At 34.9% G+C, this 16,581-nt stretch overlaps 2 protein-coding genes across 3 annotated transcripts; one reads left to right on the forward strand and one right to left on the reverse strand.

The window, feature by feature from the left end:
• Positions 1 to 3,030: 3,030 nt before the first annotated feature.
• LOC147276668 (lipase 1) lies at positions 3,031 to 7,992 on the forward strand. Of its 2 annotated transcripts, XM_086253783.1 has the most exons (10): positions 3,031 to 3,331; positions 3,514 to 3,624; positions 4,543 to 4,683; positions 5,305 to 5,415; positions 5,500 to 5,643; positions 5,722 to 5,762; positions 5,878 to 5,954; positions 6,790 to 6,885; positions 6,966 to 7,260; positions 7,602 to 7,992. In XM_086253783.1, exons 1-10 carry the CDS (start codon positions 3,140 to 3,142, stop codon positions 7,762 to 7,764), a joined length of 1,371 nt encoding a protein of 456 aa, XP_086109909.1. In that variant the 5' UTR covers positions 3,031 to 3,139; the 3' UTR covers positions 7,765 to 7,992. The 2 variants fall into 2 exon arrangements, with proteins under 2 accessions (XP_086109909.1, XP_086109910.1); XM_086253784.1 differs by lacking the exon at positions 7,602 to 7,992 and having other exon boundaries at positions 3,034 to 3,331; positions 6,966 to 7,377.
• Positions 7,993 to 10,528: 2,536 nt separating this feature from the next.
• LOC147276669 (putative UDP-glucose glucosyltransferase) lies at positions 10,529 to 12,284 on the reverse strand. Its single transcript, XM_086253451.1, has 2 exons — positions 11,628 to 12,284; positions 10,529 to 11,472 (listed from the first exon to the last, which is right to left on the reverse strand). The coding sequence occupies exons 1-2, from the start codon at positions 12,216 to 12,218 to the stop codon at positions 10,648 to 10,650; spliced, it is 1,416 nt and encodes a 471-aa protein (XP_086109577.1). The 5' UTR covers positions 12,219 to 12,284; the 3' UTR covers positions 10,529 to 10,647.
• Positions 12,285 to 16,581: the final 4,297 nt, after the last annotated feature.

Below are 16,581 nucleotides of genomic sequence, written 5' to 3' on the forward strand. Positions count from 1 at the left end.
TTATTGTAAGTTCTACTTCCTTCTTACCAAAATGGAACTTCTATGTTTCCTTGTTGTATGCTTGGATGAAGAATCCAACACCGTCATCTGATTTCACAGGGTTGCTTCCCATCATTTCATTACGAAATGCATTTATAAGTGGCCAAAAAGGTGTTTTCTGTAGCTTTTCGTATGCCTTGGGAGTCAGGTCATCTTTAATTTTGTCCATAGTACTTTGGAATGCAACCATGTTGCACCTGTACTGAATTTTTCCGGACTGTTTTGGTATAATGGTTTTTTCTTTTGCACTTGTTATTGCCCTTCTTGTGGCTATTTTCTTTGAATCCTGCAATAAAGCAGATAGTTACTACTAAATGTGAGATTCTAATTGTTACTACCAGCCAGTAACAATTAGACTCCCACATATTTGTCATTGGAAAATCTGCATAGGTAGTGCCAATATCTAATTTGTGAGATTCCAATTGTTACTACCAGCCAGTAACAATTAGACTCCCACATATTTGTCATTGGAAAATCTGCATAGGCAGTGCCAATATCTAATTTGTGAGATTCCAATTGTTACTACCAGCCAGTAACAATTCCACTTCCTCCACTTTTCAGTCCTAAGTATCCTCACTGTTTTCCCTCAGTAACAATTCAAATGCAACACTGTTTTTAAGTCTAACCGAATGCCCCAGTCTCCAATTCAAAGAAAATGTGCAATACATAGGCAGTGGCAATACATAGGTAGTGGAGATATCTAATTTGTCAGATTCCAATTTTTACTACCATCCAGTAATGATTAGAATCTCACCAAATGTGAGATTCTAATTGTTACTACCAGCCAGTAACAATTAGACTCCCACATATTAGATATTAATCTATATCAATTAGACGACTACCATATGCATATAGATCAATTAGTATCCCACATATTTGACATTGGGGAATATTACATAAACATAGGCAATTTAACCAGACAATGACATATATTACCAAGCAACCCAATAGTACCTGTTTGTCAGTAGCTTCTTCTTCTTCTTCAATGTTTTATTGAGGTAGCTTCTTCTTCTTCTTCTTGGACAATGTTGGTCAGTAGTTATTAGGGTTTCCTTTCTCTCTGCTCGGATCTATTTTCGAGTCTGGAAAACCATTAAAAAGCAACCGTTTAGTAAATATCGAAATGGGTTTATGGCTATTAGTAGATATTGACAATACTGTCTTTCATTGAAATGGGTCTAGGTTTTTCGTTGAAAATTGTTTTTGGTACTCGGTTCAATATGTAATGTTTTGTAGAAGAAATTGTACCTGGAAGTCAGTAGCTATTGAGGTAGAAATTGGGTGTCGCTTCTTCTTCTTCCTCGACAATGGTGGTCAGTAGCTACCAGGTTTTGTTTCTCTTTGCTTGAATCTCTCGTTCAGAATAGGTCTGTGGTTTTTTATTCTTCAAGGCAATCGAAAACGGTTTTTGTTTTTCGTGTTTGTGATTCCAGAAGGCTATGTGATTTTGTTTTTTTATAATCATCTGCTAATACAGTTTAAAGAAGTTTTAAGAGGTTAATTGCAGTTATGGCAATTAACGGATAGTTAAAGGAACCGGTGACAGGGCCCGTAATTTTGCTGCTTTTTAATGGTTTTTGTTGCGAGTCTTCCGGGCCATTTTAAAAGTGGGCCGCGTTGGTACCGCATTTTTGCAACTGGGCCGCACAGTCAGGGTTATTTAATAATTGGGCTTTAAAAAAAAAAAAACTAAAAAAAAACGGAAAAAAAAGTAAAAAAGAGAAAAAAATTAAAAAGTTTAGGGCTGATTGGGGTTTGGGGACTTTGGGCAATTGTAAAGAAAAAAAATGGTTTGGGTTTTCATTTGGCCGTTTTAGAATTTCGTTTAGTTGTTTTTAAACCCTAAATTAATAAACTCTAATATATTTCTATATAAAAAATAATTTAAAATACTCCATAAACCCTAATATCATATACCATATCCTAATTTGAGGTTTTTGGGCAATTGAAAAAAAAAATGATTTGGGGTTTCGTTTGGCCGTTCTGGGGTTTCATTTAATTGTTTTTAAATCCTAAACCAATAAACTCTAATACATTTTTATATAAAAAATAATTAAAAATATCCTAAAGGGCCTAAACCCTAATATCCTATACAATATCTTAAACAATATAGAGTAAGGTCCGTTGATTTTAGGTACCAAATTATAATATTTTTTCATTTTAACTACCAAAACATTTATGTCATTTTACTTTAGGTACTAAATTTCAGTTTAGGTACCAATTTTAAAAAACATGGTTATATCGAGCTGTGACTGTCTAACAGTCATAAAGTATTAAACTTTAATGTTTAGTCTTTGAGTTATATGACTTCATCCCCCAAGCCTAAATCAAAAGTATTAAACTCTTAAAAATTTTAAATTTTTATAAATTTGAAACAGTCACAGTTTAATCACAACTGTGACTGTTCGACAGTCACAACTATATAACAAACTGATTTATGACCTAATCCAAAATGTCTTACTCTAGGTTAGTATCTAAACTAAAAAAAATTAATGGCTTGCTGCTTTATTGAAAAACTATTAATATTTGCTATTTAATTCTAATTTTCTATATAGAGTATAGATTATAAAGTATATAGGGTTTAATGTATATATTATAGAGTATAAAGAATATATTAATTTTATTTATTCATTATACTAATTTTATTTCACATTATTTACCTTCAGCGCGCATTATATTCATCTCATATCACATAAAACTTACTATATAATTTAGTTTTTTTAATATTTTTTATTAATGTAGTAGATAATATGTTAAATAAACATATAGTAAAGTTTCATTCAAAATTTTCGTATTTTGATAAAAATTTTCGTATTTTGTTAATAATTTTCATCGTTTCCGTCTAATTTTTGTCAAAATTTTAAAAATTTCGAAATTTTCTGAAAATCCAAAATTTTATTCTTGGTTATTAACTTATTTATGAGACCAACCCGTCAACATTCGGGTCAATTTCACCGCCAGGTGGTAGTTGGCAGTTATGATCACTCTACCAAATGCGCGCACACCTCCAACCCCATCAGCAAAGAAATGGATATGAACGCCATGCACTCCTTGTCCTGCCCCTCCCTTCCCGCCCACTCAATCAACCACTGACCCACACATGGCGAGCTCGGTCGCGGTGGCTGTGGCGGTGGCGGTGGCAGCTTTTCTTCTCTGTCTCTTCATCTCCCAAATCGCCGCAGAATCCCCCCAAAATTCTACCGGATTTTTCAACCTCCGCCGTCGTTTGCCGCAGCAGTCTCTCTGTTCCCACCTCATCGAGCCTTCTGGGTACCCTTGCTCCGAGCACACGGTACTACTCCTACTACGCACTCCACCAGAAATTTCCCATTTTTCCATTTTTGTCTTTAATGTTCATTTTACTCAATTTCCCATTTTGCAATTGACCGTTGTGTTGTTAAATTTTGTTAATATTGTAAATAACTTTGAGTATACTCGGATACCCAAAATTCGTTGCTTCTTGTTCTTGTCCAGATTCAAACGAAGGATGGTTACTTACTGGGTCTTCAACGCGTGGCGTCTCGAAGTGGGGATTTGAGAGCACAGTTGGGTCCTCCGGTGCTGCTTCAGCATGGGCTTTTCATGGTGAAGTTTTGAACTTCCTTACTTTTCTTTAAGACTTAACAATGCAAAATAGGAGATTGGGTTTATTTCATATTCTCATGTGTGTACTGGTACTGCAACACAAAATGGGTTTCTTTTAGATTTTTCAATTTTTCAGGCCTCAGCTTTGTTTACAGTGTACACATGCAAAGACTTGTGCTTGGGATTTTGGGGTGTGAGTTTTTGCTTGGGCGTCTATGAGGCTGTGACCTGCTTTATTTGAATTTTGAAACATATAATTGCTACAAGTTTGCATGTACGAAGTATAACACTAATTTTGGGTGAACAAAGCCAATAGTTTTATTCTATGATTGGTAATTACAAGACTTCTTTACATGTAAATCTAGCGAATGCGACTTAAAGCTGATTTACAAAATGTAGAAAAACAGATGATTTGGACCACATTTTTCAACTGCTGAACTGAATTAATCAAAATCATATTTTGTTAGTCTGTTTCTGTCTGTTTTGAAATAGGAAGAACTTATGAGATGGCTTTGGTGGGGAATGTTCACTCAAATGAATGCACACCCCATATGACCAGGAGTAATAATGGTGTCTGGACACACCTTATCAGTGAAAAGTCTAAATAGTATTCTTCCTTCTGTTCATAAAAACAAAAAATTGTATTGTTCCTTCCAATCTTTTTAGCAGACATTTTCAACTTATTATAAATTCCATATTAAGTGACCTGTGTAATTATTATTATTTAATCGGAATTTTACTGTGCAACTGACATATTTGTGCTCCACGAGCAGAAGTTTTCAGTTTCTTTTGAAATTTCCTTTGCTTGAAAAGACCAATCATGATAACTTTTAAACTAGGCTAATGTACTTTAAATTCAATTGGACTCGGTTACTGCTTCCCTTGATCTTATGCTACCCTTTTTTGAATTTCAAACAGGCAGGTGATGCATGGTTTTTAAATTCTCCCGAAGAATCACTGGGCTACATCCTTGCAGATCAAGGTTTTGATGTATGGGTAGGAAATGTGCGTGGAACACGTTGGAGTCATGGACACATATCTTTATCAGATGAGGATAAGGTCTGTGCTCTGTATAGCATATACCATTTGTTTTCATCTTCAAGTATACAGTCATTTACTTGTCTTCCATTTAATGGTAAGGTGTGGTTCCAGTTATTTGTGTTTGCCAGTTGGCTGCTACTCGTAGTCTCATAGTCGCTGACATATTAGTTGTACATGGAAAAAGTCTGGATTGTCCTCCCTGATTTTCTTCTATAAATGACAAATCAGCAATATGTTTTGTGGAGATATATATAAACTGAAGAAAAGTTGAATCGCATATGAAAAAGCCATTTGACTCTTCCTACCTCACTGTTTAATGGTTGAGTGATGACAAAAATGACTTGGAGAGAGGGAATATACAATGCATATTAAAGAAGGATACGCCTATAGGCTCCTTTGCAGGGATATTAGTATTAGTAGTTCTTGATTGCCTTGATAAAATAAATATTTCTCTATTTATTTATTTTAATCTAGAATTTGCATGCTAGTTTGTATGCTCAAAATAACTTTATTTTGGACATTGGTAATGTGAGCCTGTTTTCAAGCTAGCTGGAAAAAGGAATGTTCATATTTGACGTCCATAATTCATATTTTACTTATCTGTAATTTTACAATAACTTGAATTTTGCTTTATTGTAGGATTTTTGGGATTGGAGTTGGCAGGAATTGGCACAATATGATCTTGCAGAAATGATACACCACATATATTCAATAACAAACTCCAAAGTCTTTGTTGTTGGACATTCACAGGTCTTACACCTCCTTAACTACTTCGTACCCATCTGCTTTTCTGCTCCTTGTTTGAGTGTGAGCTTAATTCAATTATGTTGTTAGGGAACAATCATGTCTTTAGCTGCTCTCACTCAGCCAGATATAGCGGAAATGGTTGAAGCTGCCGCTCTTCTCTGTCCAATATCATACTTGGAACATATCAGCACTCAATTTGTACTTAGAATGGTAGACATGCATCTTGATCAGGTATTCCTTATCTGCATCAAATTATTTTGCATTAATAGATTCTGATGATAAAACTGATGCATATTTTCATTTTTGCAGATGGTTCTTGCTATGGGCATCCATCAACTTAACTTTAGAAGGTTTGGTTTTACTTTGTCCATTCTTCTGTTTTTTTTTTCTTAATTTATTTTTGCCAAATTTTACGAGGTTTCATTAGTATTAATCTTATTATCATCTGTTGTACGTTATATGCAGTGATTGGGGAATTAACCTGTTGAATTCAGTATGTGATGGCCATGTTGACTGCAATGACTTGCTAACTTCCATAACAGGTTCTACTTCATCTATATATATACTACCCACTCCCCCCCCCCCCCCCCCCCTCCCTCCCTCCCTCTCTGTGTGTGCATGCATGGGCACATGCATGTGTTCAGGCATCTATTTATATGCTCGTGTCCATTTAATATATTCTTTCTGATATTGTTTATGCAAGAGTGCTTGCATAAATGGCTTAAACAAACCACAGCCAGCCAGTTTCCCCATAAAGAAGCTAAATGGCATTAAGCTAATTCATAGATTTTCCTTTTATTTGGGTAATTAGTGAACATTTATTTTAGTGTCAATTGTTGCATACTGTAGTGTGAGTTTTCTGGTATTACTTTTTCCTGTCAATTGTGAATTAGATCTTAACTTTATTCTCCATCATAGAGCCAGTAAGATCGAGACTTCAAAAAGGATAAGACTATTTAGTTATGTGTGGTGCTGATGCCTCAATGAAGAACTGAAAGTTTAAAACCTTGTGAGAGAGCCCTTGATCTTAATTTTTATGGATGTGTTTGATATAAGAGTTACTGAGTGAGGTGATTAAACTATTAGTTTGTAGTTATCCACAATGTGTCCTAAGTTTGTAGTTCTGCACAATGGCTAGGAAGAAGGTCATTTATACGAAGTATGATTTAAATAGTTAGTAGACATGTTTGAATTTTATGGAAGGACTTTAGGGGGCATATTATTGATTGAAATGCCAAAGGTGCTTCTGTGTGACATTGTAAAAATTTTCATCTCATTATGTCTTTTTTTGTTTTTCTTAAATTTTTATTAAGAAAAAGGTGCTTTGATAACTTCTTAGGGAAGAATGGTTGCTAAGTCGTTTTGATAACATTTCAGGGAAGAATTGTTGCTTTAATAACTCGCGTGTGGACCTCTATCTTGATTATGAACCTCACCCATCATCCACAAAGAACTTGCACCATCTCTTCCAAAGTATGCTCTATTCCATTCACATTAGCAAGAATTTTTATCCCCTTTTTTCTGCACTGATTATTATATTTTATTTTTGGCAGTGATTCGTAAGGGTACTTTTTCAAAGTATGACTATGGAATTTTAAAAAATCTGATCGTGTATGGTCAGTTAAAACCCCCTGCATTTGATCTTAGCCTCATACCCAAGTCATTGCCACTGTTGATGGCTTATGGAGGCAATGATGCTTTAGCAGATGTGGCAGATTTTCATCACACGCTCAAAGAATTGGAGTCCACTCCGGAGTTGCTTTATCTTGAGAATTATGGTCATGTTGACTTCATTGTGAGCATAAAAGCCAAGGAAGATCTTCATGACCATTTGGTTGGGTTTTTTAGGTCATTGGGAAAATCTAGTAGTTCTTAAAGTGACTGCTTGCTGCAATATGTGATAATTGTGGTTTATGAATGTACTGAACTGAAGTGTTAATGTGCATTATTTTCTCTGTTTCCAAAGATGGTGAATGCTGAAAAATACAAGATGAAGTAGATAGGAAAATGTTCTCTTGTCAGATATCTAACATGTTATGTTGAATTCATATGATCAATTGTCCAAATTAACGATTGATAACATAACATGTCGGTTTGGCAAGAGTACATTAATATAAGTGTATATATATATATATGTCTGTGATTCTGTATCTTATTAGTTTTACCTTTCTGGTTTGGCTGTTAAGCAGACAAGGGAGAAGAGATAATAATCTCTCACTTGAAGATGGACTTGAGCATGCACTATGGCAAAGTCGAACGGGTGGCTCCAACCAGAAATGGAAGACAATCGCAGGGGTGGCTTATGTTCTTGGTCCACCGCTGTTGGTACTTTTCTCCTTGTATTCAAATTAATATACTTGTATGTGTATTAAAAACATTGATTTTCTTTTACAATTTTTGGAGAGTTTGTTTTTCTGTACAAATTACTTTCAACAACTTGAACAATTTTTTTCTTGGTTCAAATTTCAGCATGTATTTTTTAAATCAAATTGATAGCCATCTTTATTCTCTCATTCAATGACCAGATTCACTGATGGATTGATGATTAGCCAATTCCTCAATTATTCACTTCTTTCCACACCGGCTATTTTGTGAATGTGGTTTTGCTCTTTTTTGTGAGTTCGTTTTGGTAAAGTGACTATAACATACATGAAAAAATTTATATATCCTCATGTTGTAGTGATGTGATATCGTTTGAAGGGAGAGATAGAGACAAGAGATGAGAAAAAGAGAGAGAAAAAGAGTGAGAGAAGAGAGAGAGCTAATGAAAGAGGGTGGGGATACCATGTGGTATCACATGAGGAGATAAGTACAACTACATCTAAAGATAAAAAAATAAATGTCATATGCTTACTTTTTGACATTTAAATGTTGATTGATTCACATTTTCACAATTAGAGTGCATATTTTGCCTATAGAGAAAATTTTATACATAATGGAGATATACTCCTTATTCTCATAATAAGTGATTATATAACTAGCATGTGAAGAGATCTTGTAATAAGTGGTTATATTAGGGGAGGGGTGGGCACTTGAAGCGAGAAGCGGGGAGGGGGGGATAGGACTGACTTCATCCAATTCTCATCTTATGTTTTGGATTCAGGACCGGTACGGGTTGGGGCTATAGTATCGTTTCGTCTCAAACTGAAACAGTTCAGTACCAACCCGATCCTATAAAATATTCAAAGTTTCACTCCGGTCTTGATTGCTCAACTAATGGTCAGCCGGCAAGGGAGAGGGACGAGAAGTCATTGGCGGGAGAGAGTCACTGATGGCCTTAGGTCACTGGGAAAGTGGTTGAACGACGAGGTGGCTTGGTGACTGGGTGTCAGGGAGAGAAGTAAAGTGAGAACTGAGGAGAGAGAGAAAGAAAGTTTAAACTGGGGTGGCTGGCTGTCGAGGAGAGAGAAAGAAAGTGAGAACTGAAATGAGAAAGAAGAGAGAAGGAAAGAAAGAGACTTTGTGACTCTATGAGGGCCAGTGAAGAGAGAAGGAAGAAAAAAAAAAAAAGACTTTAGACAGAGAGAAAAAAAATTTAAAAATTTTAAAAAATAAATTAAATATATTACGGAACGGGATGAGACGGGTTTCAAACATCAATACCGTTCCCATCCCATTTAGGATCGGGACGGGACGAGATGGGATGAGGGAAAAAAAAGTTTGGGACAAGACTAACCAGGACAGAATGGGATGATTTCGATATTTTCGGTATTAATGTTCACCCCTAAGTTATATAATAAGTGGTTATATAATTAGTATGTGAATTGTGAAGAGATCTTTTAAGCGAGGTATACCCTGTTACCCCCAAAGTCTTTCTCCCACCCCTAAGCCAAATATTAATACCAAAATTAACTAAAGCATGCCTAGCAAGTCTGTGAGCATTGTTGGTTACACTGTCGTCTGCGAAACTGACAGTTAAACGACGAAAAGGTGCTTATCAACTCTTTTACATCTTCCACAAGAGTTCCATCTGCATCTAGACAAGGAGAGCACCAAACTAAAGATGGGCGATATCCCACAGCCGCTGTCATAAAATCTCCTTGAGACAAATATTGGCCTCTAAACACTCTTCAACCAGTGTGTCTGGAGAATTAACAAGCCTCCAGCGATTTTGGCAACCTATGTGTTCCATCAATTCAGATATGATCTCCAACAACCTATGTATTTCATGTTAAAGACACTTAATAGTTCTATGGTAAAAGTACAGAATCAATACTGGAATACAAAAGTGAACCGTTAATAATCAAAGATTAAAAATGTGTGTTTGTATTCCATGTAATATTTGTAACTTTGTATGATAGATTTTTCAGAATAGTCAATACTGACTACAACATTGGATTGTGTAATAGCATGTAATTGCGACTCCTAAACACTAATGGTGTGTTAATTTGGATTGAAAAAAAAAAAAACTTAGAATATAAACAAAACTCAACTTCTAAGAAATTACATATTCTAATTTTTTTGTTTGGGTTCACAAACATAGAATTTGGTAAATTCAATGTGGAAAAAAAAATTGGAATTTGAGGATTATATATCTCATAAATTTCACCTAATTTAGTATCATTTTAAAATTTCAAAAAAATCAAATATTCATACAAAAGAAAAAGAAGTCCTAACCACCCATCATCTTACCAATTAATCACACTACCACCATGTTGCCCCCACTGTTGCAGCTTGTCACCATTGCCACCACCACCCCTACCCAAATTCTTGCCTCACCATTCCACCCTTCTATGGGCCATCCCTCTTACCACCATCACCAACTCACCACAAACATCATATTTGTTGTTGCCACCAATGACATCACTCATTTATAATTGATGCATTAAAAAATAAAATTATAAATTTCATATTTAAATTATATTATGTTTAATAGGTTAGCCAAATAAAAGAACCTACTTACAAATTCTATACATCATTTTAGAATTTCTCAGTAATTTCAAACTCCTTCACCCATCGCACTGTAAAAACGTATTTATTTGAATTCAGTCTTTTTAGTGAATGATTGGCTTGCAATTGAAATTAAGCAATGTGAACTAGTCAATTATTCTGATTTATAATTTGACAACATAATATGTTAAGGATTGACTTGCAATTGAAATTAAGCAATATGAACTACTCAACAATTATAATTTATAATTTAACAATATAACATACTAGATTGTTTGTAACAAGAAAAAAAAAAAAAAAAAAAAAACTAGATTGAAATTAAGCAATGTGAACTAATCAGCCATTCTAAGCAACACTTGTCTTCTTGATTTCGTCAAGAAAATCTTCAAGATTCCGGTCGGATGAGCCGCCCTCGGCCACCGCCGCCTCTGCCGCCTTCTGCCATTTCAAAGCGTTTTGCCTCAACTCCATTGCCTTCTCTCCCACCGTGGCCTCCAACAGGCACTTCTCAACCTCATTCCTCCCGATCACTCTGTTCTCAGCTTGGCCACGGCAGAGCCTAACTCCCACACCAAACACATCCACCAAGAACTTGGCATTGGTCACTTGGTCACCCCACTGAGGAAAGCTGATCACTGGCACACCCGAAGTGAGTGCTTCCACTGAAGAATTCCAGCCACAGTGAGTCAAAAAACAAGCGACAGATGGGTGGGCCAGAACTTGCTCTTGTGGGCTCCATTGGACCAACTTCCCCTTATCCCCAACCTTTCCCAAGAACCCATCTGGCAAAACATGGGCTTCGAACCCGGATGCTTTGCCAGGTGGCTTTAAGACCCATAAAAATGAGACCCCCGACCTAAGAATCCCATGAGCAATCTCATTTACTTGTTCTTGCTTTAAGTGCACAATGCTCCCAAAGGAGATGTACACAACCGATGCTGGGGGCCTTGAGCTCAGCCACTCAAGGCAATCGTCGGCCTTCATTAGGTCACCGCGGATGCTTGTGGTGGAAGCTTTTGGGTTCTTGAACAAAGGCCCGACAGGCTTCACTATGCAAATCTCGGACATTTTTGTAATGATGTCGTGCTCGAGCTCATCGAATGTGTCCATCAATACGTAGAACGACTTCGATAGGTTCTTGAACTGGCCTAAGATCGCCCTTCCCAAAACCTGAAATCAATAATGCTAAAAATCATCAAATTTATTCGATGAAACATTAATTATGTCAGTGTACATATCAAGATTATATTGATACGCGAATTGCCATGTTCTAAAACCATATGAAAATTAGAGCGTTCAACTCAAAACTACTTGGTATTACTCACCCGAAATGGGTCAGACGGGTGCAAGAAGCTGGGAACCTCATCGTGCTTCAAAAGCGGCATACTCGGGAGCTGAACATCCAATTCAGGCTCGGCCTCTGTGGGAAACGGCACCGTTTGAGAGTGGTAATGGTAATAAGCCGAGAACACAGCACATGATTGAATCCAAAGCGTGGCACAAGGGACCCCAAGCTGAGTAGCAACATCACAAACCCAAGGAATGAAAGGGTTGTTCACAAGGCACGAAACAGGCCGACCCTCCTTCCCATGCTTGACTACCATCTTTGTCACCAACTCCTTGCCCACAAGCTCAAGCAGCGGGACATAATAGTCCAATTCGGTGCGTTTTGGGTCATCAGCTGGAAGACCGTCGTCAAAGAACTCAAACCTTATAAACCCCTTGCCAACAGAAATTGACTGGTCATCAATGAACCCATTAGCCTTTCTCATCTCCTTGCCATAGTTTTCAGTAGTGGAGAAGGTGACTAGCAAACCCTTTGCGGCAAGTCGTTTGCCCAACCTGAGCATTGGGTTGATGTGGCCTTGGGCTGGGAAGCACACAAGGAAGATGTGAGTTTGGGTTTCGGAACCCATTTTTCTTCTTCTTTGTTTTCTTCCAAGTTCTTACTGTTTGGTTGTCTTGAAAGTGAAGAACTAGTACTTGCGTTTGTAAATATAAATATGAGTATATATGGGAATTGGATTAGTATTTATATATGTGTGGTCATTTGCTCCTAGTTTTGATTGGCTGTGTTTTATCCGCATCCCTGGTGTTTCCCATCACATGTTTGCTGATTATTATTATTATTATTCTTTTGTCGTTTTGGTCTGAACATATTTTCTGAATGAATGTGCAAATCTAACTTGGCAGTTGGCATTGATGTGATCATGTGGTTTGGCTGGAGCAAATAAAGGTGCATGCATGGTCACCGTTAAATTTCTCATGAGCCTACATTACATACCTTGGAGACTTGGAGAAAATGACTTGTAGTGCTATATATGTAGGATTTTAGCCCTCCAACAAATAGGATATAGTTATATCAAAATTTGATCCAAACACTAAACTAGAGCAAATTTGATTCAATGTCAAATTAAAGCAAATTAGCACCTATTTAACTTTTAATGAATATAAAAGTTTAAAATTGTCATTATTTCATCAATTCATTAAAATAGTTTTTACAAAAATAAAATAATATATATTTGCTCTAACTATTTGCTTCATCTATTGAAGTGACAAACTTTTGAAATAGGAAATTCTCTTGTCAACATACAATATAGGTTAGTAATAGACACTGTTGATCTGTACATTTGTTATCTCCATTGGAAATGGTGTCCCTCTTGGTATACAAAACTTTGACCTATCATTTTGAGTGGGTTACTAAACTTCAATATCAACCCTTTTTTCTCAGATTCAATAACAGACTTTTTTGTACATTAAACTCTTCAATAATGGCCGAAATATGCATAAATCTTTCGAATTGGTGTGTAGGTGGGTGCATACGGCTTAGGTTTGATGTGTTGGTCTTATGCATCCATACTTTTTTCTATTCTCGAGTTAGAACACCCATATATAATATTGTATTAATTAAGGCCAAATGGAACGCTTCATAAAACAAATGGACACATACAAATTAAGAGAATAATGCAGTCTTATTTGAAGTTAAGCATTCGAACACTCTTACTAAAGTTTGAGTTTAACGCTTGCTAGAGTTCAAATTCAAATGCTTGTAAAAAAACAAAAAAACTCATGCACTCTAAAATTATGATTATAAATTTATAATTCTTACTCACTAATTACAATAGTGTCATTTAGGTTCCAACTTCAACTAAAACTAAGCCAAAAAAAAAAATGCTTGTATTTATTTATTTAATGATAAAATTGCCACTGGAGAATTTTAAGGAACTTTCTAATTTAGAAAACATGGGTAATTAATGCATGTATATGCGTCAGATTAAGATATATTAAAAAAATTTACTATATAACCGATACATTAATATGTGGTATAACTAATTTATATGTTAAAATATGGGTGAATGTTATTAATACTATACCCTACTAACATAAACAAGTCGTCCAACAATACATTTACACGTTGAATTAATTATATAACATGACAGCGTATCATTTATATTTAATAATATATTTTTCATAGGTTTGGAGGACCATCCTTAATTATTAATGGATCTATATTGTGGCTAACTGTTAAATATAATTGGTTAAGTTTTTTTTTTAAACTGTTAAATATAATTAATGTTTTGGTCAACATGCAATATTATCATTTTTTTTTTGTCAATGCATATAATTATTTTAACGTGTATAACAAAAAATTTTATTGAAATTAATGTGAGAAATAGAAATGATGAGAAATGACCGAGAAATGATGAGCAATAGAAATGATGAGAAATGTCAATGCATGTGAGTATATAACTATTAAAAGACCGAAATATTGAGAAATGATGGTATTATTGATGTATACTATTACTAGGACCTTTTCGTACCTCGAAGGCGACAGGCTGGCCGGTGGATAATATGCATAAAGGTTTTTCAACTACTCTTGAGATTTTGGGCTTAATGTGTTTAATTATCTCTTTCATCAAGCAATAAGTAATGAAAAAAATAAACACATATAACATATAAACTCATATCTACTAAATGTTTAGAAATCCACCTCTAAATAGAATAACGGTATAAACTATGATGAAATTAAATGTTAAAAATAGGTTTTTTCTCCGTCAAATGACTCAAATATCATTCTCTTAGCTAGCTAGAGTTCCACGTACACACCATGGAATTTTGTAATTATAATTAGGATGAAGTATGCGGGTAAGCAGAGCCGGGTACAAATTCGCTTTGTTAGGAATATTATCCTAGTTCATTCGAATATTATTTCTAACAATTCTCATTCTTAATTTTGACCAAAAAAAAAATTATATTCTCATTCTCATTCTTTTGGAAGGTATTCTCATTCATAATTTAACAAAAAAATTAAGGAGAACTAAATTTTTTATTACCTGAAAAGTTATGCATCAATCAATTCCTTAAATTAAAATTTTATAACTTACTTGATAAACTAGTCACTTGGATTGATAATGCTACTGATTGAAATTAAAGCCACCATACGTATAAATGTATAATATTGACTTGAAAGAAGTTGTATGTTGTCTTCTCATGCTTTTGTGTAGACATGTCAACATCCTTTCACATCTTCATAAATGCCAAGGCAACTGCCATGATACACACAACTCAATAATAAAACTCATACTTATAAGTACGTACATTTTAATTCATATATGTTGCGAAAATCCGGTTAATCAGTTCAAATGTTCAATCATAAATTATTACGAATTTATATACACACCAAACATATATGTCGATATTTTATTCAATTTATCTACTTTGATGGAAAAAGAGTATAATTTTTTATGGAAAATATTTGGGTCACCCCTTGGGAGTACCCCAAGGTCACCCTTCCCCCCAAAATAACAATTTCGGTAATATCGGCGCATGATCAGAACCGTTCACTTTTTAGATCACCTATTATAAATCATCTCTGCAAAAAATTAAATCAATCGAAAATCGTTTGGTTATATAACTATTGTCAATTAAGTAGAAAAAATTGATGGTTTTCAATTAAAAAGTAATTTTTTGACCAAATCGTTGATTTTTTCTATTTAATAAACAACAGTTATATAATCAAACGATTTCCGATTGAGTTGATTTTTTGCAGAGATAATCTATAATAGGTGATCTAAAAAGTGAACGGTTCCGATCATGCGCTGGCATTACTGAAATTATTATTTTGGAGGAAGGGGTGACCTTGGAGTACCCCCAAGGGATGACCCAAATAGTGTCCATCTTTTATTAAAGGCCTCAACATTAATATATATAGTTTAATATTTATTTATATACTAATTAATAGCTCTTTACAAAATTGATCTGGAATTACAATATGGCCCTAATATAAGTCAATTTTCTAACAATTCATTGAGGTAAAGTACGTTGTTCATGGAGGCAGACTTACAACTCAATATTAATAATACTTTGAGTACTGCTTCATTGAGGCAAAGAGCCAACTTCATTTTCTGAAAGCCGGGGATTGCATATATAATTTGCATAAACATATTTTACAGAAATTTGTACAACATAGCCAATAGGAACTGCAAAAGGGATTGTGCATTGCTAGTTGTAAATATTTCTGTAAATATGTTTATGCACTTCGATCAGGTTGTATGCATGGGAATCTTTCTACATGGTTCTTGGAAATTCTGTTTGATTGAGCACTTGGATTTTTTTTCTCAATTCCGTGGTTGAAATTGTCACATGATGCATGTCTCCATCCCCATACCCATGACTATCATTGTAGACTAGACTTTCATGTCAATTGTGTATTCCAATTACTGAGTGGCGAGTGCCATCATGTTCAGTAGAACTAGCTGTAGGTAGAAGATGCTTCATGTCACTTGTATGATTTTCTGAAGGGTTAAATACAAAAATGGTCCACGAATTTTACAATGAATCTCAATTTGGTCCACTAACTATAAAAAGTGTCAATTTGGTCCACGAACTTTCCAAGTTATATCAAACCAGTACAAATGTTAATTTTCATTGAAAAATTAACTGAATTGATTACATTAAAATGTGATAAACGGACTAAAATGCTTTTGAAAATGTGGTCACTTGTTGTGTACATGACCAATTTTCGTTAAATTTTTCAATGAAAGTTAACATTTGTACTGCTTTGGTACAACTTGAAAAGTTCGTGGACCAAATTGACACTTTTTATAGTTAGTGGACCAAATTGAGATTCACTATAAAATTCGTGGACCATTTTTGTATTTAACCCTTTTTTGAAAAAGAATTAACCCGGCTAAAAGCATATTGTGGTCTGCTGAATTTAGATCTCGATCTCTTTGACTTGGTTCTCTCTATGGGCAAGAATTAACTAAAGTAATTAAA

Source organism: Dryas octopetala, chromosome 8, assembly GCF_963921425.1.
Source record: "Dryas octopetala chromosome 8, drDryOcto1.1, whole genome shotgun sequence".
NCBI lineage: Eukaryota > Viridiplantae > Streptophyta > Magnoliopsida > Rosales > Rosaceae > Dryas > Dryas octopetala.

Excerpts from the sequence above, each read along its gene's own strand:
- LOC147276669 (XM_086253451.1), bottom strand. The coding sequence starts at position 12,218 with ATGGGTTCCGAAACCCAAACTCACATCTTCCTTGTGTGCTTCCCAGCC. Across the intron at positions 11,473-11,627 it reads ACCCGTCTGACCCATTTCGG|GTTTTGGGAAGGGCGATCTT; the intron begins GTGAGTAATACC and ends TATTGATTTCAG.
- LOC147276668 (XM_086253783.1), top strand. The coding sequence starts at position 3,140 with ATGGCGAGCTCGGTCGCGGTGGCTGTGGCGGTGGCGGTGGCAGCTTTT. Across the intron at positions 3,332-3,513 it reads ACCCTTGCTCCGAGCACACG|ATTCAAACGAAGGATGGTTA; the intron begins GTACTACTCCTA and ends GTTCTTGTCCAG. Across the intron at positions 4,684-5,304 it reads CTTTATCAGATGAGGATAAG|GATTTTTGGGATTGGAGTTG; the intron begins GTCTGTGCTCTG and ends GCTTTATTGTAG.